Source organism: Octopus bimaculoides, chromosome 14 (genome assembly GCF_046866305.1).
Source record: "Octopus bimaculoides isolate indiv1 chromosome 14, ASM4686630v1, whole genome shotgun sequence".
Taxonomy (NCBI): Eukaryota; Metazoa; Mollusca; class Cephalopoda; order Octopoda; family Octopodidae; genus Octopus; species Octopus bimaculoides.
This window is the reverse complement of record NC_142941.1, coordinates 59,672,596-59,700,453: the sequence shown is the minus strand read 5'-3', so window position 1 is coordinate 59,700,453 and position 27,858 is coordinate 59,672,596. Positions and strand designations below refer to the sequence as shown.

General features: G+C 36.4%; 2 protein-coding genes and 1 pseudogene across 25 annotated transcripts in view; all 3 read right to left on the bottom strand.

Annotated features, from left to right (window-relative positions):
- The window catches only part of LOC106876373 (uncharacterized), a 28,045-nt gene extending 10,654 nt beyond the window's left edge, over positions 1 to 17,391 (bottom strand). For 2 of the 24 annotated variants that reach the window (XM_052972851.2, XM_089363066.1), the window contains exons 1-12: positions 14,837 to 15,078; positions 12,485 to 12,578; positions 11,516 to 11,588; positions 11,158 to 11,207; positions 9,964 to 10,083; positions 9,049 to 9,129; positions 7,487 to 7,605; positions 6,644 to 6,762; positions 5,346 to 6,077; positions 4,437 to 4,863; positions 2,126 to 2,326; positions 187 to 491 (exon numbers count right to left, since the gene is read on the bottom strand). In XM_052972851.2, coding sequence (XP_052828811.1) covers positions 187 to 491; positions 2,126 to 2,326; positions 4,437 to 4,863; positions 5,346 to 6,077; positions 6,644 to 6,762; positions 7,487 to 7,605; positions 9,049 to 9,129; positions 9,964 to 10,083; positions 11,158 to 11,207; positions 11,516 to 11,588; positions 12,485 to 12,578; positions 14,837 to 14,852 — 2,337 coding nt within the window. In that variant the 5' untranslated portion in view covers positions 14,853 to 15,078. Of the gene's footprint in view, positions 1 to 186; positions 492 to 2,125; positions 2,327 to 4,436; positions 4,864 to 5,345; positions 6,078 to 6,643; positions 6,763 to 7,486; positions 7,606 to 9,048; positions 9,130 to 9,963; positions 10,084 to 11,157; positions 11,208 to 11,515; positions 11,589 to 12,484; positions 12,579 to 12,691; positions 14,305 to 14,836; positions 15,079 to 16,410 lie in introns of those variants that run through there. The other 22 variants (XM_089363077.1, XM_089363078.1, XM_089363068.1 and 19 more) reach the window with 19 other exon arrangements.
- Positions 1,118 to 1,218, bottom strand: LOC128249465 (U6 spliceosomal RNA; annotated as a pseudogene).
- A 1,904-nt stretch (positions 17,392 to 19,295) lies between the features above and the next one.
- Positions 19,296 to 27,858, bottom strand: part of LOC106876394 (armadillo-like helical domain-containing protein 3) — a 34,690-nt gene continuing 26,127 nt past the window's right edge. Inside the window, exons 18-27 of the mRNA XM_014924918.3 lie at positions 27,627 to 27,692; positions 27,447 to 27,516; positions 25,928 to 25,988; positions 24,342 to 24,430; positions 23,460 to 23,542; positions 22,781 to 22,907; positions 22,287 to 22,362; positions 21,563 to 21,641; positions 20,409 to 20,525; positions 19,296 to 19,703 (exon numbers count right to left, since the gene is read on the bottom strand). Of these exons, the coding sequence (XP_014780404.1) occupies positions 19,608 to 19,703; positions 20,409 to 20,525; positions 21,563 to 21,641; positions 22,287 to 22,362; positions 22,781 to 22,907; positions 23,460 to 23,542; positions 24,342 to 24,430; positions 25,928 to 25,988; positions 27,447 to 27,516; positions 27,627 to 27,692 (864 nt within the window). The 3' untranslated portion in view covers positions 19,296 to 19,607. The remainder of the gene's footprint in view (positions 19,704 to 20,408; positions 20,526 to 21,562; positions 21,642 to 22,286; positions 22,363 to 22,780; positions 22,908 to 23,459; positions 23,543 to 24,341; positions 24,431 to 25,927; positions 25,989 to 27,446; positions 27,517 to 27,626; positions 27,693 to 27,858) is intronic.

Here is a 27,858-nt window from a genome sequence, read left to right as displayed (position 1 = left end):
AAACTGAAGGGTTGCCCAGGGCAGCACACACTCTAGCTACGCTAGTGCGGATATGGCTGGTTTAAATGCTAAAGGGTTAACTCTGTGAAAAGATACATGCAAATTAACATTTCAACTAATAGTCCAACACACTATCTCCTCCTAATATGTGAAAATAATTTTGCTGTGAGCAAAAGTCTCTCTTACATCCATCTTAAGCTGAGTTTGAGTCGTCAATGTTGAAGTTGGGGTTTCTGATTTATGCAGCGACTCCAAGGACACAGTTTCGGCAAATGTTGTGGCGGCTCCGTGAGTGTCTTCTCCTTCTGTCTTTGGTGACAAAGCCGGAACCTGTTGCGTTTCCTCCTCATCTAGGTCAACATTCGTTGCAGTGTGTAACGTCACCTTTGGTTTAACATCCTCAACAGTCACAGGTTCTTTAGCTTGTGAATCTAGCGATGACGTGTCCTCATCTTGGATGTTTGGAACTGGGATCTTCTCTTCAATAGTTTCTAAAAGTAAAATAATTAAATAAAATAGATTTTAAAAACTGAAACAGAAAACTCGTTTGCACCTTAAAGGTCCACTCTTACACCTTGTCATCAAACTCCAGTTCCTCACCAACCCTTTCTTCTAAAATGTGAGTATTCATATAGCTCCTCTTCAGCAAGAAACCTGTTCTGCTTTGACCCTTTTTCCTGCTCATACTTAACCCCTCTCTACTTCTTACTCTCCAAATGTAGAGTTCTCCATCCCCACTAGACGTCTGTAGTCTTGCAAGCTGCATTGCTATCTCACTAGCACTGGTAGCATGAAAGAAGCACCCAGAGTACGCAGAAAAGTGGTTGGTGTTAAAAAGGGCATCCAGCCATAGAAACCATGCTAAACAGATGCTGGAGCACAATGCAGTCCTTGGTTCCACTGTATTCTGTCAGATCATCCAACCAATGCCAGCATGAAACATGGGACATTAAATGATGATGTTTTATCCTAGAAGAATTATTAGTCATGTCTGGTACTTATTCTATAGTTCTCATTTGTTGCAGAGCTGCTAAGTTATGGGGATAAACAAACCAACACTTGTTGTCAAGTGGTGTGTGTGTGTGTGTGTATGCGAGAAACACACAAACACACAGAGAAAAATATGAAATGCATCACGAATTTGTGTCACCCTTGGACAAGGGCTATGCTAATCTCTGTATCATTGCAAATTCGTAAAGCATTCCATATTTTTATATATACATGATGGGCTTCCACACAGTTTCCAACAACCAAATTCACTTACCAAGCACAGGTTGGCCCAGGACTGCAACAGAAGGAACTTCGCCCAAGGTGCTGCACAATGAGACTGAACACGAAACTATGTGGTTGCAAAGCGAGCTTCTTAACCACATAATCATTGCCCAGAAAATGTCATCATGCTTGGAAAAAAGATGGAAAGCCTTTGATCACATGTCTGCTCTGGGTGTAAGTTGCTTACCAAAATGGTTATCATAAGTTCCAACCTTACTACTACTACTACTACTACTACAACAGGTAGTGCATTGCATCAAGGGTTCCCAAGCACATAGCTTTTTCTGTCTGGTTCACAAATAGCATCTTTCCCTTACATGACAATTCAGTGGTTAGCAGTATGGGAATAATGCAAATATCCAGCAGTTATAAAAGAAAACTTATCAAAACAATACAACAAAATACAAAATACCAACCCCACCAATTCCTTTTATCTTTTACCTGCAGGGTTTTAGTTGAACAAACTGACCCTCATATTTATTCTATCAGCTTCTTTTAGTGAACTGCTAAGACATGGAGATATAAACAAACACTAGTTGTTAAGTGGTGATGGTGGTGGTGGGGGGACAGACACAAACACACACACACACAGATACAACGGGCTTCCGCACAGGTCCCATCTACTGAATATACTCACAAGGCATAGGTCAGCCTAGGGCTATAGTAGAAGGTAGTTGCCCCAGGTGTCATGCGGTGGGACTGAACCTGGAACTACATGGTTGCAAAAAAGTAAGATTCTTAACCATACAGCCATGCCTGCACCAATAGAACAAACAAAACATAACACAAGAGCAATGACACTCAGCCCCTTTTTTTGTCCATTCATGCTGCGTAACAAGAAGTTTGCCGTTACCTTGCGTCACCGATTGAGGGTCAGTAGCCTGAGTAGTTGTACTTTCAATGGATTCTTCTTTCACAGCTAGCGGATCCTCAATTTCAACTTCCTTTTTTTCTAAACTTTGGCTGACTGCCAGGCCCGGAGAAGTATCCAGGCCCAGAGAATGTATTTTGGTTTGGTTAGGTGTGCCAAGTAGCTTTGATAATGTAGGAGCAGCTGGTTTCAACAAAAGAAATAGAATAATAACAATAACAACAACAACAGTACTGATAATTTCTAACTCAGGGACAAGGTCATGCACTTTGAGGAAAAGTGCAAATGATTACTTGTTCAGTACTTTACTTTAAATGATAAACACAAATAAATGTAGAGCAGTATATTACTTCCTGGAAGGGTCTCCATGCTGGACAGGCTCAAGGATAAAAGCCAGGCCAATTGGAGGAAATGTCAAGTGACCAAGAATTTTGGCGATTTGCTGTGCTTGAGAAGACATGCTAAGCTAAGTGAATCGTGGTCATTGCCAGTGCTGTCGACACATAAGAAACATCTGTACTGGTGATGCGTAGAGGCTCCATTCTTACCTTATTGCCAAAAAAAAAAAAAAAAAAAAAAAGAGGTGAGGGCAGTATGGCAAAGGTTGGAATGCCTGTAATCCCAAGTTTGTTTGTTCAAACCTAACATAAGATTAAACTTAGTCATATGTACATAGTCTGCTACAAATGTGTTTGAATTAAACCCCCACATCACCAAAAGAACTTATTTGCCTCCTAGACATACTTTGTTAATAATTTTCGTCTTAATTTAAAATCTCTCTACAGCAAGGCTGTGTTAAGAATTTGCTTTCCAACCACATGGTTTCAGGTTCAGCCCTACTTTGTGGCACCTTGGGCAAGTGTCTTCTACTATAGCCACAGGCTGACCAAAACCTTGTAAATGGATTTGGTAGATGGAAACTGAAAGAAGTCTTATACATATATATATGTATGTGTGTATGTATGTATGTATCTATGTCTGCATGTCTTTGCATCTGTGTCTATTCCCCCATCACTGACAACCAACGTTGGTGTGTTTAAATCCCAGTAACCTAGTGGTTTGGCAAATGATATCAATAGAATAAGTACAAGGCTTTAAAAAATAAGTCCTGGGGTCAATTCAATTGACTAAAAAGCCTTCGAGGCAGTGTCCTAGTATGGCTGCAGTCGAATGACTGAAACAAGTAACATATAGAAGACACAGCTTAACTTACCAAGTACTGACATTGTTTAATTCAGAGCAAATCAATTTATTTTATATATCATTTTGTGAATAATAGTGCCACTAGCTACAGGTTTCCAAAGGGACAATCATTTGTTTCTGACATTTATGAAGGAGGAAATGGCAAAGGAGTGAGTGAGTGAGTGCATGCATAACCTGGGTGGAAAAGATGCCACAAGGTATTTTAGTTCCAAAGAATACTGGTTTACAAATTTTCTTGGTGATGTTTTACATCTTTTGCTAATATTCATCAGTAAAAGATATATATATATATATATATATATATATATATATATATATATATATATAGATAGATATCTGTTGCTGATATATACATTAGGGGGTGACTGCTGATATTTGAGCCAGAGCATGCAATTTTAAAAATCAAAGCCATATATTTGAAACAGGGTACATTTAGAATATATTTACCCCCTATTCAAGTTATCTCTTTTAAAAATAAAAGATTCATATTAAAATCAGGCTTGTTATCTGCATTCATTTATCTATTATTATAGGCATGCATTGCAGGCTTTGCATTCATGCAGCATACACCACTAATATATAAATACAAAAATAAATGTATATATATATATATATATATATATATATATATATATATAGATCAATAAATGGCAGGCTACTATAGTCTCTGTTCATCAAATTTCACTCACAAGGCACTGTTCAATCTAAGGCTCTGATGGGAGGCATTTGTCTGATGTGCATGTAGTAGGATTGAACTCGGAATCGTGTGGTTTTGAAATGAACTGTTTTACCACGGAGCCATGCCTGCATCCAGATATGTGATATATCAAATAGCTTCATATCAAAATCATTTTTGACAACATCAGTGCAAATAATGAGAAACTGAAATTTAAAGGAAGAGCAGACACGTGCAAGAGAAAAGGGGGATGGGTGGGAAGGGAGGAATTCTATTTGCTAAAGATATAAAGATCTTAAATAATTTAATTATAGCTAAATGAAGAATAGAACAAAAATAAAGACAGCCTTTCTTGCTTCTTACAAAGGAATTTATGTCATTTATAAAAGCTGTAAATCTGAAGGTGAAACTTACAGGTAGAGGGGGACGTATTATCAACAGAGACCCTGTTCATTACTGTAGGCAGGTCACCTGAGAGTGCACCAAGAACTGTGGGAGTGGCTGAAGATAGGACTTTTGAAGCTGCCAGAACAGTCATTGGTGGCAGTTGTTGTGTAGAAGTGACAGTGCTGGCAGTGGAAGAGAGAGTTGATAGTTGAGATGTGCTGAGGGTTGCAATAGCTGGCAGTGGAGTGGTGACAGGTGAACTGTGGTTACTGCTTGAGGAGACTGGCTTACTGGAAATGGATACGTTCAGGCTCGATGAGCTGGTTGTCACATTAACTGGTAATTCCACTGCGGTCAGCGCTGATGAAGTGGAAAGTGGCAATTGAAGAGAATGTGTGACTGGAACTTGCAAATGTTGAAGTGCCTGGAAAGCAGAGTGTTCCTGTTCAGCTTCCTAAAAGAGAATTGTCAATATTGTTATTACATGTGGTGGTGGTGTTCTGTCAATATTCATAAAAATAAAAAAATATAAAGCTGTGATATATATGGGTATGGCTGTATAAATAAACATTATCTGATGTACAATAACACCACACAGGTGCTTTTATGTGGCACCACACAGGTGCTTTACATGGAACTGTCACAAGTATGGAGGAGGGGATAAGTTAATTACATCGACCCCAGTGCTCAAAAAGATGAAAAGCAAAGTTGACCTCAGCGGAATTTGAACTCAGAACATAAACACAGACAAAATGCTGCTAAGCATTTTCCCCGGCATGCTAACGATTCTGCCAGCTCGAGACCTTACACCAGCTTAATAACAACAAAGTTATTTTATTAAATTCTTGATTATTTTCAGTTAATTACAACACAGGCGGTGTATGTCAACAGCAATATGGTTGCAAAAAAGGGTTCCAAAACAGGAAAAGGACAAACCTTCTTCAGTTGCTGGAGGCTGTCAGCACTTTTTAATTTACTCTGTAATAAGGAAGAGAGCAGTGGAGACGACGGTGGGGTCGGTTTGGTTTTCTGTTGCTGTTGCTGCTGTAGTTGCTGCTGCTGCTGCTGTTGTTGTTGTTGTTGTTGCTGTTGCTGTTGTGGTGGAGGAGGAGGTGGTTGTGGTGGTAGCTGTTGCAACTGTTGTTGTAGTTGTACAGATTGCTGCTGCTGTTGCTGTTGTTGCTGTGGAGGTTGTGTTTGTTGTTGTTGCTGTTGCTGTGCGTGTTGCTGCTGCTGCTGTTGTTGTTGCTGCTGTTGCTGTGACAGTTGAGACAAAGTATGAAGTTGCTGTTGTTGTGATTGACGCTGCTTCTGTTGTTGCTGCTGCTGCTGCTGTTGCTGTTGCTTTTGTTGTTGTTGCTGTTGTTGTTGTTGTTGTTGTTGTAGTTGCAGCTGCTGTAACTGTTGCATCTGAATATGTTGTAACTGTTTCAAGTGCAACTGTTGCTGCTGCTGCTGTTGTTGCTGCTGCTGTGATGATCCCTGTGACACTACCGGCACAGATGTACCAGCTGCCTGAGTTTGCACCACTTTACTACTACTGCTGCTGCTGCTGCTACTACTACTATTGCTGCTGCTACTGCTACTATTAGTAGTAGTAGTATTAACCAACTCAGGCTGCTCGGTCACCTGTGGCGTTATGTGTCTCGGTTCAAAGTCTTCAGCTTCCTGCAGAAAGAAAATTAGAAAAAAAGAGTAAGATAAAACTTGAAACAATTGACTAAAGATTTTTTAAATCCTAAGTCAGCTCTGATCAAGCAGACTTATAATTAAAGGTTTCCAAGTTTGACTATTTTGTCTTTTTTACAGACATATCATATCTAAGATTACATTAGATGGTTTGAGAGATTTGGTTGCTATTTCTTGCAGGTTGGACAACAACGTAAGGGCTTCTTCACTGGCTTGTCCTGTAATTGTTTCTCAGTTTCTCTGGCGTAGACATTTCTACTTGGATGGGACACCGGTCCATCACAGGATTACTCAATTTTATCAGTTGAGTGGACTGGAACAACGTGAAATGAATTGTTTTGCTCAAGAACACGAAACCCATAACCTGGTCCAGGAATCAAATCCACAATCCTACAATCATGAATCCAACACCCTAACCACTAAGTCATGTGTCTTCACAGTTGACCAAAGAGTGGATTTAAATCATTCATAAGAGAAGACCTCGAATGTTGAGGCAAGACTAGACAAAACAAAAAACGAGGAAATTTTAATAAGACTATATTTACTGTAATTTTCTCGGCTGTTGAAGTTTCTGTTGTGGGTTCATCATCTTTATCGTCAAACACATCTGTTGATGATGGTGGTCGGCTACGTTTCGGATTCGGACGTTTTATTTTAAAGGAACCTAAAAAAAGAAATAAAGAAGTGAAAAACAATCTCTTAAAAAATGCTGAATTGGTAAATGTTGTAATGAGAACCCATAACTAAATATCTTAAAAAGTTAAAGAAGTGATTTTTAAATTCTCAATCGCACAGGCTATAATTAATAGCATTATCCTGCGATTGAGAATTTAAAAATCACATAGCATTATCCTGCGATTGAGAATTTAAAAATCACTTCTTTAACTTTCTAAGACATCTCAACGCTTCTAAAAGCAAACTTTGTTTGTTTGTTTACGTTTGTCGTAATTTGAATTTAAATATCTTAAATTTAATTGTCCAAAAATTTCCAGTGGCATTTGAAGTCAGAATGTAAAGATGGATGAAACGCCACTTAGAATTTTGCCCAGCGTGCTAACAATTCTGTCAGCTCACCTCATTACTATCATCATTTAACATCTGTTTTGCATGCTGGCAAGGCTAGGGCCCACACCAGGTACCATTGTCTTTTTTGGCTCTTCCTAAAGCCAACCACTTTACAGAGTGTACTGGGTGCTATTATACATGGCACAATCAGAAGTGTCTTTTATGTGATGCCATCAGCAGTGCTTTTTGTGGCACCATCAGCACCAGCACCAATGCTTTTCACATAGCACCTTGCTTTTAATAATAATAATAATGGTGGTGGTGGTGATGATGATGAAATAATAATAATAATAATAATAATAATAATAATAATGACTTCTTACCTATTGAGGCTAAAGTTCTGTGAGGATCTAAAGAACCTTCTGTTCTTCCAGTCTTCCGAGAAGCAGCAGCAGCAGCAGCAGCAGCAGCTTGGACAGCGGCATCTTTTACCTTCTTCTCCCTATAAACAATTAATGAGTTTCATGAAAGACATAGTATTAGTTTGCAAAGTAATAACATTTATTATAGAAAACAATGCAGAAGATGAAAAAGCAGTTTGAGTGTAGGATTAGGATGGTCACCTAACAGCTAGAAATAGCAGCAAAAAAAAAAAAAAGAAAAAAAATCTCCTTCAAACTATATCCTGACCTGGCTCTCTGTCAGTTACAAGCGGTTCCATTGATTTGATCAATGGAAGAGCCTGTTCGTGAGATTAATGTGCAAGTGACTGGGTATTCCACAGGCATGTGTACCCTTAACATAGTTCTCAAGGAGATTCAGTGAAAGAATGTGACAAAGCTGGCTCTTTTTAATTACAGCTACAACTCATTTTTGCCAGCTGAGTGAACTGGAGCAATGTGAAATAAAGTGTCTTGCTCAAGGTCACAACGTACTTCTGGGAATTGAACACACAACCTCACAATACCCTCAAACTATACCCTACTGCCTTAAATAAGGAAAGGATATGTTAGATAGTTTAACCATAGATTCTCCTAGAAGAGACAGTCTGATCATGACTGGAATACATTTGGACACAGGTCTGCTTTATCAAAGATGACCTGGGGCTAAATAACATGCTCTGCTTTTTTCTTGAGTGCCTTTAGCAGAGTTCACTCTGTGACAAGCACTGAAACGAGATCCCTGGTTCCCTCCTTGCCTACACTTATACTACAGATGCTGCTTAAGATGGCCAACAGCAGCATCAATCTCACCAGTCTGAGAAGGCATGCAAATGTCATGAGCTCTACTTCTCGTCCTCTTCTGAATAATTTGTTAAAAAAAAAAAACTTGACCAGTCTTTGAGTCTATTAAATTACTTGACCTTTTTACATGACCAGAAATATCCATCAATGCATGGCTAACACACAAAATATACCCACAGAATCATACATACACACATAAATATACATGCTAAAATACATGCACTCATACTCACAAAAACACATACACATACAAATATACACACAAATATATATAAAAACAACACAAATACACACACTAAAACATACATTCACACATAAATTTACACACAAAATGCTGGTGGCATGTAAAAAGCACCATTTGAGTGCGGCCGATGTCAGTGCCGCCTGACAGGCACCTGTGCCGGTGGCATGTAAAAAACACCATTCAAGTGTGGTCGATGCCAGTGCTGCCTGACTGGCTCCCATGCCAGTGGCATGTAAAAAGCATCCACTACACTCTCAGAGTGGTTGGCGTTAGGAAGGACATCCAGCTGTAGAAACCTTGCCAAATCAGATTGGAGCTTGGAGCAGCCTCCTGGCTTGCCAATCTTCGGTCAAACCATCCAACCCATGCCAGCACCAAAAGCAGATGTTAAACGACGATGATGACACGCATAAACACATACACTAATTAACAGAAGTCGATCAACAATATTACTTACTGGACCATGGCTTCCCATACTTCTTGGATACAGTCATCAAACTGGCCGTTTTTTATGCATTCAATTTCTCGTTTTAACTTTCTGGTATATAAATAGAGGGAGTCAATAATGAGTATTCCATCACACACACACACATGATGCAATAGTTTGATATTTTTTAAAAAACTACAAGATAACTATATTAAGATTCCATCTATATAACTCATTGCATCCAAGTTCCATCTGTATAATTTAATACATAATTGGTTCCATGAAAAAGCACCTAGCACACTCTGTAAAATGCCTGGTGTTAAGAAGGGCACCCAACCATGGAAACCAATCTAAAAATGAAATACATGAGTAAGATGTGGTTTCCCCACCATCTAACCCATACTAACATAGAAAGCAGACATAAAACTATGAAGCTGATGTTTCATCTATAGAACATATTACTTATGAGCTCCATTCCAACTCATTAAATATGAGTCCCAACTATATCATCATTGTTTTAATGTCCACTTTTCCATGCTTACATGGGTCAGACAGCATTTGCTGAGGCAGTTTCTTACACAAATAATATTTGACAAGACTTAGTGAAAAATATTGAATGTCTGAAAACTTCCCACCATCACCAGTCTTTGCTTGCAATAATACTATTGATACAGTTGCATTTTAATTGGCATATATAACTATAAGGAATAAGAAATAATGGGACTGGCTACAAGATATTTTTTATGGATTAGTCAAAGGAAGACAGGGAGCTTTTTTTCTCATTTTCTGTCTTATATTGGTAGTCATTTATGAAAATTTTACCCAAACTTCTGATAAATTTGAAGTTTCAGCAATTCAAGTAATAGTTTAAATAAGTAAATGAGCCAACAGTTATAACCAGATCACGAGTTAAAAACAAAGTACAAACTTCCATATTATACAAACCTGTATCTGTTTTCTTCTTCAACGATAATTTTTTTCAATTCTTCAAGTCGATCCATGGTGAGTTTGCGTACAATTAATTCACCAGGAGTTTCATTAGCTTCTTTATCACTACGTTTTCTTCTAGAGGAAAAATGTCAAAAAAAAAGACAAACAAACCAAAACAATATAATTTACTCTATTAAGTTTATACAGTGGAATACAGCTCAAATATCAGGGATCACATATAAACATCCTTGACAAGATTCAAAACAAAGTCATTTGACAGACTGCCGAAAGACCTGACTCCCACCATTAAGTTACAACTACTAGTTTACAGAAACCGTCTTTTCTCTCCACTTCTTTTGTTACAACAATGACCTCTTCTCTGAACCTAAAGATTCAGTACAATCTCCTCCTATGAATCACTTGCCATCTCCACTCTTCACACTGACCCTCCCAAATTATTGTAATGCTTATTTGTTCACATTGTTTTGAATTAATCATGTATTATCTCATAGCTTCAAGATTTTGATGATGTGGTAGTATATTTTTAGAGTGATATTGTAGGGATAGGTGTGAAGGGTCGGATTAAACACCAAAGGGTTAATGACCATTTTTCCATGTTTGCATGGGTCAGAAAGAATTCTTTGAGGCAAATTTTTCCATGGATGGATGCCCTTCCTGTCATTAACTGTCACCTGTTTCCAAGTAAGGTAATATTTCTCCATGGCCAGACAAGTTTTCTCAGAAGACTAGAAATGAAGGGCACCACTTGTATCACAGTGACATCTCATTTATATCTATCATGTAATATCAACACACACACACACAATGGTCATTTTTTAGTTTCCATATAGTAAATCCACCCAAAAGACTTTGGTCAGCCTGGGGCTATAGAAGACACATGCTCAAGGTGTCATACAGTAGGACTGAACCCAAAGCCATGTTGCTAATAATACTTATATTTAATATACATCACATCTTGCATACAACAGTATTTTAGGTCACAGACTTCCAGCAGGCAAATCACTGGTTCACTGCATTAACAATGTTAAGAATAATGAGGAAGTGCACATGCAACTTGAGAGAGAAAATACAAGGGTTAGATTTCTTTTGCCAAGGGCCATATCTTTTGTGGATATACACAAACACATTGAAGGAGGTAATGATTTTAACTAACATTTGGTAAGGATAACTACAGAAGTTTTTACTTACTTTGGGATTTCCACTTTCTCCAATAACTCTGCATACAGTAAGGCACAATTCTGGAATGAAGACAACATTTATTCTTACCAGAATCAGTGTTTTCTTGGTATTGAATATAATGACTTTATTTTTTTTTTTTACTTTGCAACTGTACACTTGACAAAATAGGGGCTCATTTGGATACCCTATTTTGTACTGTTCACCCCAACCAATGTCATCTGGATGTGGTGCTAAGCGAGACCCATTAGACAAATGGAAGGAAGAGAATCATCATCAACAAATGTCAGTTTTCTATGCTGGCATGTGTGTGTGTACGTGTACATATATATGCATAAAAAATGAAAAATTGTGCAAAGTTCAAGTTTACCTTTTGAGAGAACCAATCTGCAGGTCGAGATCCTCCTTCAGCAAATGCTTTAATTGCACGACTGACAGACATCCTAAATAGAAAATAATAATTTTTTTTTGCAATCCATTAAAGAGATTTGGAGTGCACTTGCCAGTATTGACATTAAATGGTATATGAGTTTTTCTCTTTATATGAAGAGCAAAGAAAGGCCAATGAATTTAGAGATTTTATATGTGGTTATATAAGATTTGTGAGGGTGTGCGATACATGAGCAGTGAGTGCAGAGAAGTATATTAAGTGTAACCTGGATGAATGGCTCAGTGTTTAAAGCATTGAGCTTACAATCATGAGATTATGAGTTCAATTCCCAGATGGGCTACATGTGTTGTGTCCTTAAACAAGGCATTTTATTTCAAGTTGCTCCAGTTCACTCAGCTATAGAAATGAGTTGCAATGTCACTGGTGCCAAGCTGTATCGGTCATTGCTTTTCCCTTGAATAACATCAGTGGCATGGAGAGGAGACATGAGTGACTTGGTCTTCCACAAAAATCTTGCGTGGACTTGTGCCTCAGAAAGAAACTTTCTAGTTGCAATCTCATGGTCATTCATGACCAAAGGGGGTCTTTACCCCACCCCCACTTACAAGGTGTGTATGGTAATAATAATGATACATGAGCAATGAATACACAGGACTATTAGTGACATATGTAAGACATGTGATAGTGTATTGTAGTGAAACATAAGTGACTGTAGAGGTCTGTTTGTAGTGTGTAAAAAGTATGAATGGTGTATGACAGTGAACAAGGACTATGAGATGTTTAAGAAGTGCGATAGTTTTTAGTGGTGAATGTAGAACACAGTATGAGATGCAAGTAAAATCATACACAGAGAAAAGTTGACAGACACACCCAAATGACGTCATGCAGACAGCCACAGACAAATGAGAGATCACACAGGAGAAAAATAAAATAAGAAGAAAATTTTACCAGTTCTGGTCACCATTCTTCATAACAGAACAGGCCAGCGAAAGTTGTTCTTTGATTGACCATTTGTCTAACAGAACATGTTTCCCTTTGTGTTCTGGAAATAAAGTCAGATTTTAAAAAAATAAAATCATTTACATACATTATTGTCATAGAATATGAAAAGAACCAATAACACATTATACAATATGCTGCAGTGTATTTAGTTACATTTATTTACATCATGAGTTCAAATCCTGCTGAAGTCAGTTTTGACAAAATAAAGTACTAGTTAATTACTTGGATCAATATAATCAACTATTCTCCTCCTCCAAATTTCTGGCTTTTTACCCAGGGTAGCAGATTAGCAGAATCATTAAGGTGTCAGGCACAATGCTTTATGTTATATATCCCAGCTCTTTACATTCTGATTTCAAATCCTGCCATAGTCAACTTTGCCTTTCATCCATCCAGGAGTGATAAAATGAAGAACCAGTCAAGTACTACAGTTGATACAATCAACTAGCTTCTCTGCTCAAAACCACTAGCCTTGTGCCTAAATTAGAAACATTTTTGTTGTTTTATTATTATTATTATCCTTCCATTTCCAGGAGTGGTGTATAATTTGCAAGAGACTTGGCTGTTATTTCTAACAGATCGAGTTACCCGTAGAAGTTTCCTTGAATGTTACTCCAGCTCTACTAATTCTGTTATGATTTCTAAAATAAATAAAGCACAAGACCACAAATTCTTAAGTGGGGACTATATGCGACTGTGTCGATTCTAGTGTTTGTAGCAACCTCTAGCTAGAACAATAAGGTTCCTCAATCTGCTAGAAATATCATCCAAATCCACTCAAAGCACACTCTACTGTGTCCAAAAAAAAAAAAAAAAAAAAAAGGAATAACACATTGGATACCATAAAAGGACCCAATAATCAAAGGCTGGAACGCTTTTGACCATAAGTCAAATCAATCAGATTGATTTAGGAGCCAAACAACAACAAAAACAACTTCTGAACAGTTATCGCTTAATTAACTACACTCGAAAGGTGTAAGCCCTTCATAAGAGGCCGTGCAGTGGGATCGAATCAGGAACAATGTTGTTGTGATCCCACCGAATAGAAAAAATGAAATTTTAGTTTTCGGTAGTCACTTAGAACCACACAATACAATATGTCCTCTTTTAAGGGTTTCATTTATAAGAAACAACCTACATGGTCCCTCGATCTGTTTGGAATAGCAGCCAACCGTCACTAAGATAATAATCTATCATCAGAGAAAAAAAAGACCAGATAGCTATGGTTCGAAGACTAGATTACTTAATCGGGGATTGACGTAATTGCACAACAGCATAGAAGCATCGTCGTCAGCTTGTAGTGATTTCAAATCGCAGTTGCCGAAAGCTAATTTCCATAATTTATATGGCTAATTTTGTTATGTTGTATCTAAGAAAACTTTATCATTAACTAAAACAATGTATGACTCATTTTTTAAAGATATACATATTTTTCTTTAATATGATTTAGGCTTTTCATTCGAAACAGTCGGTTTCGAGTGTTGGAATTGAGAGGGAAACTGCATTGCGTCGAAAGAAAGAGTTTTGTCCCTTATTGTTTTGAGTATTGCGTTCGCGTTCGATTTTTGCTTTTCATTTCACTGAGGGAGGTTGATATAAAAATAAATACCAGAAATACTGAATCCAGCAACTACTCTCTTAATATGTATAAATATATATAAAGGAATATCAAACTTGAATGTCTATATATATACAATATACGAGTTATCAACCCAAATATCCTCGCATTTCTGTGTGTAAACGGCGCAATGCAGTTTTCTTCAATTGGATGTATGTGAATGTGTGGTGGAGTTTACTTCATAGATGCAGAAAAGTGCAAGGAATTGGGCGGGGTTGGTTTTTTAAAATCTTGTTTTATTTGTTTTATGCAACGGGAATAACCATTCTGAAAGAATTTTTGATAATTTTTCGAAGAAAGTATCTGAAAAGTGATTGCTGAATTTTCTTCAACAAGAGATTTCAGTTTTTTAAATACTTTTGCCTCCCCTTCCTTCTAATTCCTTACCCTTTTCATTAAGTAGTGATAGCTATTCCGTAACTCAGCTGTGTGTGTATGTGTGTGTAAGTGAGCGTGCGTGCGTGCATGCGGATTTTGGTAGTTCAATGGTAAACAAAAACATGAGCGCTCATACATATACTACAATAAAAGGATGATTATGTACAATAGACACAGTAATTAGGGGCGGAAGACTTAAATTTCAATCGGATATCTAAATTTTGAAAAAACACTACAAGAGAAAATGCAAACTGAATATATAAATATAGAAATACAAAGATAGATAGAGCGAGTTTACTCACTAGGAGCGGTAGCCATGTTACACTCGGGTCTGCGAGCCGAATGGAAATGTTCTAGTCGCACGATCACGTTAATTAAGCATGTAAGATAAACAAATTCGATTTTGTTTGTGCAAGTATGTGTTTTGTTTTAAACGACTTAGGAAGGAGCGATGCGTTTCTATTTCCGTTTTGATCGCGACCGTTCTTAGGCTTTAATCGTGTAAGGGATCTGATTGTTTCCCCAGTATAGTCGAGTGGAGTGTATTTGTCACGTGACAACCGGTAATTGTTAATATGGCGGTTGTACAGAGTTGGTAGCCGCCATATTCATACTTTCACTTCCACTCCTTCTTTTCTTCTTCCCAATTTGAATAACGTACACCTTTTGGTTTCATTGTAGCTGGTGGACATGAAAGTATATTCTCATAGTCTTCTCGATATCCAGCTTCAACATCAAAATTATAGAATTAAACGAAACAGAATGTTTTAACGAATTATAGTATAATTAAAATTTGTGGGTGACTAAAAAAAAAATTTAAGGTATATACGAATAGTACCAATGAAAGATAATTGATAATATTTTTTAAAGTTAACATTTGTGATAAATTAGATTTTCAATTATTATTGATAAAAATATTAGACATTATATCAATTCGAAAGAGAGAACGGTAATACGGACTTGAACTGCAGCTTCTCGAATGCCAGCTCATATTGGTGCTTCTTGAGATCTAATACCATTTACAATCAAATCTTAGCACATACTTTCTAATTATTAATTTTGTTTCAATAAAATTATATTTTTTCAATCATTCGAATACAGAAAAAGTCTCATGTTAGAACTAAAACTTCAAGTCTATCTGAATATTTTATTGTCCGTTTCAACATTGTCGTTTCGATGATGACCTAGTCTTGGATTCACACTGTGAAGAATTAACGTCTGTTATGTCCTCCAAGTTTTTTAAAAATAACTATTCAAATAGTAGTTAGACATTGTGACCGAAAAGTGTGAAATATTTAAGTATTTCACATACAGGAATGAACGCGATGAGTTTAATTTACCGTGGGATGCACTTCGTTTGAGAATGAGAAAGAAAAAGTGTTATCGCTTCGACAGTAAAATAACCATACATACTCGAATGGAAAAGTAAACTAATATAGGCTTCTTATTTCTGATTAAAGAATTAAAAGAAAACAAAATTATCTTTCAAGTGTGCGTCATTGATCAAAACTAACATTACTGTAGTGCTCTATTCTTGCTTGGACTCAACTCAATGGTAGTTTTCCTAGGATGTAAAGCATTTCAAACCAAGACCATGCCATATATATATATATATATATATATATATCGGCATATAAGATTGTACTGTTTTTTTCTTTCCCTTTTTAAAGATAGTAGGGTTTGGGTTTAAGAAGCGATATTTGGCTGCTTCTTTCATTTTTATTTTTTATAGAACAGACGACCACATAAATAATCCTTCCTTAGCTCGTGATAAGTATTTAAGTAGATTAAGACATATTTAAGTTACAATTTGGCAGACCTTTGACCAACAGTACACTTAGACTGTGAGGTTCCCAATCTTATTTATGGATCTTACCTTTTGGCCGGCACATTTAAAAAATAATTTTTTGTAACTAAACACTTTCAAAATTCGTATACTTGTAGAATGTGTCACATAAAACATCATTTACTCTTGGCGTTTTTGAGAAAATTGCGTATTTTCGAAGTTATTTCGTGTTAAAGTTGTCGTATTTCGGTAATTTCAACCAATCAATGACGTCTATTGAGGTGAACACAATTACTGCTGTCGTTTGTCAACAGAACGTTCCGGCGGTGTATATTTAGTTTGTCACTGTTATTTCTGACATATTTCATTTGAGATACACGTGTGTATAATTTAATCGTTTCAGTTATTGGTTATTTTTTTCCATTTTTTCAGTTTGTTTTGTTTGGGAAATTATTTTCGTTTACTTTTTGTTTGTAATTTGAATTGGGTTCAGTCCACAGCTGCACTGTGGCTCATCCCCAGTTCTTCTACGGTTGTGGGTAACCACAAGCTATCTTTCTTTTCCAGCTTGTTTACATACTGCGTAACAGTTTGTTTCCGCAGTGATCGCTTCAAACAAGCATGCTGCAAAAAAATAATAATAATAAGTCTATTGGTTTCGCTTCTTGAGAAAGACTGTGAGTAGACCCTGTCTTCTCAGAAAAATTGTAAATAAAAACATTAAAAAAGTTTTTACTCCATTCTGGTGTAAATCACCCTGTTGCCGCTTTCAGTTTCTTCAGAATCGCTGCTTTCGGGTTCGGATACAGAAATATCCGATTCATTTTCGTTCACCATGTGTTTTTGTACCTCTTTCATTCTTTTAAATATATTTGTGTAGGAATTGCCAATTTCTTCTTCGTGCCCTTATTTACAATTATTAGTGCAGCTTTTCCTTTTTCTATGCTTCTCTGCCTATACTGCTGCCAGGGTCGATAAATTAAGTACCAGTTGCTTACGAGGGTCGATCTAATCGACTGGTCCCGTCCTCCAAAATTTCGGAATTTGTGCCTAGACTACAAAAAAAAAAAATTGATTCAATCACTATTTGTATCCTGCTTGTATTTCAATGTATCCTGCTTGAAAATTTATTGCACAACTGTTAAATAATTTCAACCTGTGCCTGATCTCTGTGTACTTCCATGCAATGAATGTCACATTTGCTTTTTAAAGTGTAATTTATCCTGCTTGTATCTTTCAATGTATATTGCATTAAAATTGATGTAATCTTTATCCGCTTTTGTTTTTCCTTTTGTTTACATTGGGTGCATGCCCCGTTATGGGTTATGTTAGGATTAGAGCTATGGTTTAGAATTAGCATCAGATAGCATGCTAAAGTTTAAATGGCCACATATACTCTATGCTAAAGTGGCACTAAAGATTTATTGAAACAGTTTACGTATCAGAAATTAAGTCATGAAAGTGTTAGCAGTGTCAACACACTTCACATTTCTATATTTCTGCAGGCAATGAAATAAAATACTAGATAAGGAGTAGGTCAATATAGCCGACAAATTATGTCCTCCTATGAAATTTTTGGCTTTGTACCTTTGTTAGAAATTCTTGTTAGTACTATTATATAGTGTGAGGAAGAGAAAAAATGATGTTCAGAGAACATCTGCAGGCTTTCCTAGACTGTTAATATGAATGTAGATGATGTCTTTTTTTCAACTTTTGTAAATTGTCTGATGAGAAGGTGATTCCTTGCGGAGGTTGCCATTCTGGAGAGAAATGATTGGATAAAATATTTAGTATAAGGTTTGAGCTGTGAGACATGTTAAAGATGATGATGTGGGCTCAGTTTGATATAGTATACAGCTTATTAATTCACAAGAATAGTAGCAGGTGTTTGGGGTTTGTTTTGTCTCTGTTTTATTTGAACAATTTGACTGGATACAGGGGTCTGTATCCTTGGCTTTTGCATTCCTTCTGAGACGAACGGCAAGAGCTGTGCCTTCAAAACTGATAAGATTGACGTAGTTGATCTTGAATGATATGTGGATGGCTGCAGAAGAAAAAAACATGGGCATAGGAATTTCATAAGGCTGACAATCTGGTAAGAAAGAAATTAATGCTTGGTTTGCAGGTGAATTACAACCTACGTGAGCTTCGAACCTTTCATCGCCAGATGCTGTAACATGGTTTGTATCCAATATAGTAGTACTAGCACTATTGGGATAATGGCCTAAAATATGCAGTACCAGTGCGATAAAATAAGATAATGCAGCAGCAATAAGAATGTAACTATCTCTCAAACACCAACAATATTCCAAATGAACAAACCAACCCACTCTCTCCAACTTCACTATGAAATAACACAAACTATATACACTCTCTCGGTTCAGTCCATTCCTCACAAGAGGCTACCTTGACTCTCATCACAACACTGAGAGTGTAAGAGGTGACTTGTGGTTACTAACTTTATTCTTAAGCTTCTCTTACTGCTGGAAACCACTTCTGCCTGGTACTGGCATTTATGTGAACAATGTAGACAATAGACAAGTATCAATTACCATAATACATGAATACTTTATTTATTAAAATTATCTTCAATTGTGAAGCACATGAAGAAGAGAAAGTAGATGAAGGAGAAGAAGAGGAAGATGAAGAAGAAGAGAAGGAGGAGAAGGTGATGACCAGTAAATGGTGAAGAAGAAGAAGAAGAATAGGAAGAGGGGTGAAGATGAAAAGGGAAACAAATCCCTAGAACTTTACTGGTATTTAAATAACTGACACCAGTGCTTGACTGGTATCTGTTTTATGTCATTTGGTCTTAGTTCAACAAAGGAATGTAACTAAAAAAAATTCTACCAGGCATTTTGTATGGCATTCTAATAATTTTGCCAATCCATTACCTGAAGAAATATAAAATATAAAAAAGAAAACAAATATCTCCAACAAAGTATGAATAATAATAAGAATGAAAAAGAACAATAAAAAAATTAATTGCATTTATTGCATATAATTTGTAGACATATTTATTTAAAATTTACATGGGGATGGGGAGGGGGATGAAGAAGTGAGACCAAAAATAAAGGAAAGACAAACAGCATTGTAAGTCTGTAAATATACATCTGCAGTCCACATTATGTTGAAATAATGAGAGAAATTAACGAGAAATAAATAATTTAATTTCAATAAGAACTGGTTGGAAAGATGTTGGCTGTTAATAGTTCCCCACCTAATTACAAACAATGGGAATAGCAGGTGTGTTTAGGCTTGCTGAGTAAAGAGTAAGAGAGAGGGCATCAAGATATCATTGGATATTGGTAAAGAAGGTTCTCCTGTTGAATTGGTGCCAAATTAGTTCCACTTTTGCGTACATCACATGTGATTGAGCGGACCTGGAAGGTTTGAGAAAAGAGATTAAGGAAAGTTAGTCTTTGAGTTGTCAATGAGTGCATATGTGTGTGTACTTATAATTGTAGTTAACCCTTTAGTGTTCACATTATTCTGCCAAAATTGATGCTTTTTTATCCACATTGCTTTGAACTAATCATGTATTATCTTGTAGCTATGAGATTTTGATAAGGTAGCTGCTAATTTTTAAAACCATATTGTAGGGTTGGTGTGAGAGACCAGATCTGGCCAGTTCTAACATAAAACAGGCAGATTACTTTTGGCCAGTTAGGGTTAAACTCTCTCCAGATCATCTATCATCAACAGTAGCCAACTCATCACTAGCTTATTTTTTTGTGTGTCAGATATTGTATATTTATGACTATATAATCCACTGTATCCTTTCTAGGGTTAGATTTGAGGAAGATTTGGCTGCTATTTCTAGCGGATAGGACCACATAGCTTGTTATTTTCCAATCTTTCAACAATGGTAATACACTTTCAGTAAAATTGAGACAGCATATTATATATGTTTATTTTTTTTAATTAATTAACCATCATATAACACTAAATCAAATGTACTTGGGCTTGCAAGAGTAAGTATCACTACCATTACCATCATTAATCACCTTGACACTAATATGTTAACGTCAGTTATTCTATCAGAATATTTAGAAACTGGGTTAAGAAATTGGTAATGAAATACTCACAAGTTGAGTAAAGAAAGCAGCTTCTCTTGGTTTCTCTGAATATCTGTCAAACTGATCCAAACTATCTTGTAACTTCAGTGTGAGAGTATCATAATTACTCTGTACCACTTCCAATACCTTCAATAGTTGCAAAATATAAGATAGTGAAAATTATTGGTAAAAGGCCAACCTTTGAATAGATTAAATATAGTATTTTGCTAGTTACTTCATACTTCAATGGTGGGACAAAAAGCGAAGTTGATTGGACTAGGATTTGAATAAAAAGATTGGATAAATGTTCATGGTTAATAAAATTAGGTGAGTGAGCTGGCAAAAATGTTAGCATGCTGGGTGAAATGCTTAGTGGTACTTCATCTGTCTTTATGTTCTGCGTTCAAATTCTGCCAAAGTCTACTTTGCCTTTCATCCTTTCAGGGTCAATAAGAGCACCGGAGTTGATGTAATCAACTTCACTACTCCTGGGTAAGAGTAGAAAAACTGCATCCCTCTGCCAAATCGTGTTGATCTAGTGTGGGCAGAACAGGCTCAACAAACCTGTATGACCTCAAGTCATTCTCTGATGGAGAGAATATGCTGAAGCCTTCAACTGACTGGACTGAACATGGGTGATCCAATCCAATAAAATAAGGTGGTTTTAAACTTGCCTGACACAATGGTGAAAATAGAAAAATAATATACATGCAAACTTTGTCATTTCCTCATTAAGAAAGAGGAAGAGGAATAAAAAAAAAATTTCATTAATTTTTGGGAGTGGGATTCTGGTATTTGTCAGTTTGAGAGTCCCTATTGTAAGGCATTTCCTGACAAAACACCACCATTTTGAGAATCGCTGGTGAGATGAATGTTCTGTATTCTCTTCCAATGGCTGGTCTGTTTCTGTTTGCTTATTGTTACTGTTGAGATTTAGTCTCAGATAAGCTTTGATACAGTAAGGTTGTATTCAAAGGATTTCCAGCTGAGACCATCCTTTACTTTTCTTTCAGATGCAGTATATCTATGACTACATTAACTACAATGGTTGGTAGCTGATAGGACTCAAATAGGATTTTGAGTGGGCCCCCCCCCCCCCCCCCTAACTGAGCTCTTGTTCATCAATGTCCAAATATTCATCAGCTTTTTTCTTAGCAAATAAAAAAATACAACAGTGTTTCTACCTGTTTCTCTGTTAGAGATGATAAATGGTTCTGTGCAGCCCAAGAATCCACTTTAGGGGAAAAATGGTTAATAATGGCTCTGAAAGACAAAGAAATATAGCAATATTAATACCAGATACACACAAGTGTGTGTGTGTGCATTTATGTACATATATTTGGTAGAAAATAGAGGATAACTAGAACTCAATACAGGAGTATATGTTTTTATTCTTCAGAAGTTATGTAAGTGACTAAAGAGCCAAAAGTTGGAAAGAATACTTTTAACAAAAAAAAAAAAAAAAATTAAATGATAACATTCTAGTTGTGGGCGCGGGCCTCCTTAGTCTACTGGCTACCAATATTTTTTAGACCCAGTCCGCCATTATATATATACACACACACATACATACATAACAACACATACTATTCCTCATGTAGACATAATGTTTGGGACGTAGCAAAAATTAAGAATTAAAAATTAAAAATTTACAGAAAGGAAACTATTAGAAGTTGAGGCGTATATGACTTCATAAATAACAGTGTTGCTGGTGTGTAAATAAGATAGTTTTTGATTCAGAATTGAAACTGGATCAGAAATCAGAGAGAGAGAGATCTTGTTTAGTGACCATCAGGGAGTTAACATCAGACTACAGCATATTCTTTTCAACAAACTCACTTCTTCCAGTTAAGCAATTTTAGGCAGGAATTGAACTCACTTCCTATACATGTAGGTGTATGAAGTTACCTGATATTTCCAAGGTGGTTCTTCAATTTTGCTGCAGAATCTTTCCATTCCCCTTCATTGGTGGTGTACCTTAAAGCTGGGGAGTGAGAGAGACAAACAGAGAGATTAGCTGGTCAGATTGTAGTAGTAGTAGTAATAGTAGTAGCAGTGGTAGTGGTAGTGGTGGTAGTGTGCTTCAGACAAGATCATGGAAGAAGTTACTGTTTATGTACACACACACAAATGCCTTCACACATACATACTGACATGCACACAGCCACACACACATGCAGACACCTGCACACACATTCAGATGTATGCAAACATAAACACATGAGATTTTTTTTTTTTTTCTTGAAACAAACGAACAGATAACCAATGAACCAACCAACCAACCAACCAGCCAACCAACCAACCACAACCAACCAACCAACCAACCAACCAACCAGCCAGCTAACCAACCGACTGATCAATCAATCAGCCAACAGACCAATGGAACAAGTAAACCAACTCACCCATAGAATAAACATTGTCAAAGACCTGGTGCATTCGAATGATTTCATAATAGAGTTCATCATAACTGGTTGGGTTAGGTAAGAACGTGTCACCATAGGTGATAAATAAGTTGAAGATGTTGACGACCTGTAAGAAATTACGGCATCAGAACATTATAATACGAAAAACAAGAAAATTTTAAAATGCAATTTTTTTTAATCGTCATACAATGGTGTTACACCAAGTGATGGATTGATTCTACCACATTTTGGTCTTGCATCTAAGCTAATTATTTTAATTAAAGCCAGTGAATGTAAGAATGAATAGAATTACAGAAAAATAAAAAGCCTTATGTTATTTAACCCTGTTACATCATGTTCCTGCTATAGTGGGAATAGATTGAACATCATCTCTGCTGGATTCCCAATAAAACGATAATGAAGAACACACATAGAAAAGGAAGATGCAACCAATTCTGTTCATTAGTTTGCCTGCAATCATTAATCTTAAGCTGTATATATATATTTTTCTTTTTACTCAGGAGCCCAGGTGGAGCGTATGCTTATCCATAGGAAATGCTAAACATGAAGTTAACAGCTAAAAACTTATTTTCTTTAAAAGATGACGATGATGGGGAAGCTTTCATTCATGTCTGTTTGTAACTCAGTAAACTAGAAGAAAAGTATTTCTCCAATGTACCTTCGATGCAACATGAAAGATATTGTGTTTCTTCACCAAATAGGACTCATGGCTGAGAACAAACTTGAGCAGGTTCATTAAAGCTGGAAATCAAAAAGAAACTGTAATTAACCAAATGCCAGAGTAGCAGAGGCTACAGTCATGTGACAGCAGCATGTGAATTTGAATTAATGGTGATATGTGGTGGACAGTAGTGGTAGTTGTAGAGAGTGTGTGCTGTATGTGTGTATGTGCGTCTCTATCAGTTTCTATTTATGCATAAGCATACACATATATATTCTCTGAAGAATTTCTGATAGGAAATTTCTTACATGTTTATGCAACATGTAAAACTTTGTCGTGCCTGTTAGTAAATGAAACATATGTAATAGTGAATAAAAAACACCCCAAAATTTTCCAACATCTCCTTTTGTTATATATATATATATATATATATATATATTTCTAATATAGGTTCAAATTTTTTCCAAAAATTTCATCAGTGGCCAGAGATAACACGTTTTTAAAAAATTCCGTTAGCTTGCCTTCCTCATTTTCAGCACGACGTGTATTCATAGTGATGTATATTGGATGTGGTGATGGACAATTTAAAGTCTATTCTCAGCATATTGGCAGAGAAATCTTTTTTCTTTTGCCCTTATTTATAATTATATATATAAGAATGCATTTATGTGTTTGAGTGCACCAAAAAGTTACTGACACAGAATTGGAATCAACAGTGAGGTGCTTAACCTGTGTTCTGACCTAATCTGACTTGGTACTGACACCATACTGCACTACATCTAAGATGAAGTTGGTTTTAACTGTGTGAACACTAATAACATTATTCACCAGCCCCACATTTTACAAAAACTACAGAGCCATTGACATTCCATTCCTTACCAGTCCAGAGGTCTTTCCAAGAATACTGTAAGCGCACTCTGCATTTCTTTTGGTAACACAGCACTCGATGAATGATTCCCAAACAGCGTCTGGAGAGTGAATAAAATTTAATTAGAGAATTGGTGAAATAACGAGCTTTATTATAATAGAAAAAATATAAAATGATTATAATATTCAAACTTTTCTTCTGAAACTTGGTCATTCCCATTAAAGTGATTGGAAAGAGAGAAGGCATATATTCTACAGTACAAACCCAAAGGAACTAGATAAAAGTTAACTGCATGGAAATCCTATCAATAAAATTTGAAATTGAAATGGATTCTAAACAATTTAAATTGAATGGAATAACAGTCATAGTTTAGGTATGAGTAAAATAGTATTCTTTATCTGTGTATGTTTAAATATTAGTAGATGTTATAATTATCTAATTAAAATTGCTCCAGACATTATGTAAGGTTTTAAATATCTAATACTCATAACTGGAGAAGAAGAAAAGGAAAATTGCATGCACCCAGTACACTCTGTAAAGTGATTGGTATTTGGAAGAGCATCCAGTTGTAGAAACCATGCCAAAATCAGACTATGGAACTGGTACAGCTCCTGGCCTTGACAGCAGGGAAAATGAACGTATAATGATGATGATGATGTACATTGTACTAACAATATTCTGGGTTATGACAAATTTTGTATGAGAACACAAACCAAAGTGTCATTTTCCTATAGATCAAAGCGAAGTGAAACAACACACATGATTTTCTTTGTAATAACAGAACAGTTGATGAATATCGTTTCATATCCTTGATGAAACTATTTTAATCATATGTAATACATGCCATGCTGTATATTATAGACATGTACAAAAATTTCTATGAAATATACCCTTGCCCAAACTACTATCAATTACACACAATTTTCTTTTTCTTCCCTACTGATTAATATAGATGTATGAAACAATTAAAGTATGGAGCAATTTTAACAACTACTAACATACATTGTGTTCTTCCCCAATCTTCCCTTTGTTCATTTGTGTTACATCTGTTTTTCCATACTTGCAGGGGCCAGAGGAATATGTTATATGGGGCATTGTTTTACAGCTGGATGCTGTTCTGATGCTAAGCCTTACCTGTTTTTCAAGTGAGGGATAACTTAACTCCACACGGCTTTGAAGGTGTGATGTGACAGGCGAAATTGAAAACACCACCCACTGTACTTTTGATTAAGCAGTCACAGACGTAAACAAACACACAGATATGCATGCAAATACACACACACATAAACACATGCACACACACACACACACACATGCAGCTATTGCAGCTGGCACCTCACATCTAGTTATTCAAAATGATGTGTCCAGTCTAATAATTGGGAACATGAAATTCGAATCATTAGATGTGAGGTGTCAGCTATAGAACTATAAGCAACTCTTGTCCCTTGATGCTGAACACTGTTTTGAACTTCTTGACCCTACCCACACACACACAAACATAAATTGGCAAAGCCTATTCCCTCTTTGCTAGCTCTAAGGAAAGGGATGTAAAACAAGTAACTAAAGCAAATAATAAATATCAAAAACAAATACTTACAGATGCAACTCAGAAGGAAAGTTCTTCATTAAATGACTGAGAATGAATTCCACCATCAGATCTGGAAAAAGATTTTTAAAGCAAATGACATTGTAATTTAAGACAGTTCTTTATTCAAGATTAAATACAAGGACAATTTTTATGTGTGTGTGTGTGTGAGAGAGAGAGGAGAGGGAGAGTGAGAGAGAGAGAAAGAGATGAATTATCCACTCTCTCTTGCTTCATCTACTAAAATATTGCCAATATCTTCCTTTCATTGTCCCCCCGCCCCAAGTGGGGTGAAAAGGAAAACTGACTTTGAGAGGTTTTGAACTCAGGATCAAGAGAACCAAAATCAAATATTGTAAAGTATTTAGTTTAGGACTCTACAATAACATGGTCATTTCTTCACTAACCATTTGGCTTAAATAATAAAATTATAATGAAGATGAATCATACATAGGCAAAAGGCTAGCTGCTTGCTCTAGAATATTACTGGTACCAGTAGAACTTGAAATCAGATTGAAGAGCGCTGAAACTATATACTGTAATGCATCTAGTCTGATATGGCACAATAGCAAAATCATGTCAACATATTTAATATATGAAAACATTGGTTTCAAATTTTGGCACAAGGCCAGCAAGCTCAGAGGAGGGGGGGTGAGTCAATTACATTGACCCCAATGTTGAACTGGTACTTATTTCATCAACCCTACTGAAAGGATGAAAAGCAAAGTTGACCTTGGTGGAATCTGAACTCAGAACCTAAAGAAAGATGAAATGTTGCTTAAGAATTTGCCTGGTGTGCTAATGGTTCTGACAGTTTGTTGCCTTAATGAACCAAAATATTGATTTTATTTTTTTACATTGGCACAGAGCTCCACATTTATCAGAGAATGGAGTAGAGTTGAAGATAGTGACATAAGTACATCATTCTTATGATACTGGTACATAAAAGTACTGGGCATGGGTGCTTTTATGTGGCACTGGGAAGGGTGCTTCAGAGGTTGGGCCTCACAGAGGGGATGACAATGGACCAAGGCTTCTGGCGATTTGCTGTGCTTGAGAAGATACGTCAAGCTAAAACATATCCGTATGTCCTTTACGGCCATGCCCTCACTCCCTCTCTCAGATGAGATGTCCTTGTCTTGCAGCCTGGCAGGTATTGGTGCCATGTAAAAAGCATCTGTGCCAGTGAACAGTAGTAACAATAGGTTATGGGGTTGGCATACATACTCAGCACTAAAAATAAAAGAAAACAAAAACAGTAGTAGCAGCAGCTGCAACAGTAATACAAAGCCAATGAGGGAGTTTCTATGTCATTACTTGACATACTAGAAATATCAGCCAAATCACCCTCAAATTACACCCTACCACCTTAAAAGAGAGATCTGCATCAGGGTTGCATGTAGCTCAATAACACTACCAGAACACATTGTATAAGGTAGTCCTAGGCTCACTATGTCTACTGATGGCTGGATCAAAGCTATCCGAGATGATAAATCAACTGCAACAACAAAAATATATGAGAACAACTTACCAAGAAGTGCACAGACCAACGGACGACACATAGGAAATTGGTCTACATTAACCTTCCGATGTCGCATAGGCTACAAGACAATACAGTAGAGGTGTCAGAGTCTTTTTTGAATTAACAATTACAAACAAACCTAACTGGAAAAAAGAAATACATAGAAGTAAATAGATAAATAAAACTCACCATTCTGTGCAATGGAACACGAAATGTCATATTATTATCGGTCATTAAAGAATTGGCATACTGATCCTGGAATTACAGACAAAACACCAACATTAATGTTAACACCTAAAAGTATTGCATTTACTGTTTTCTAACATCTATTTTATCACACCAACAACAGTAGAATAAGAGAAATTGAGAGACTGCAGCTAATTCTTTGCAACTGGATTACCTCCTTTATACTTTTAACCAC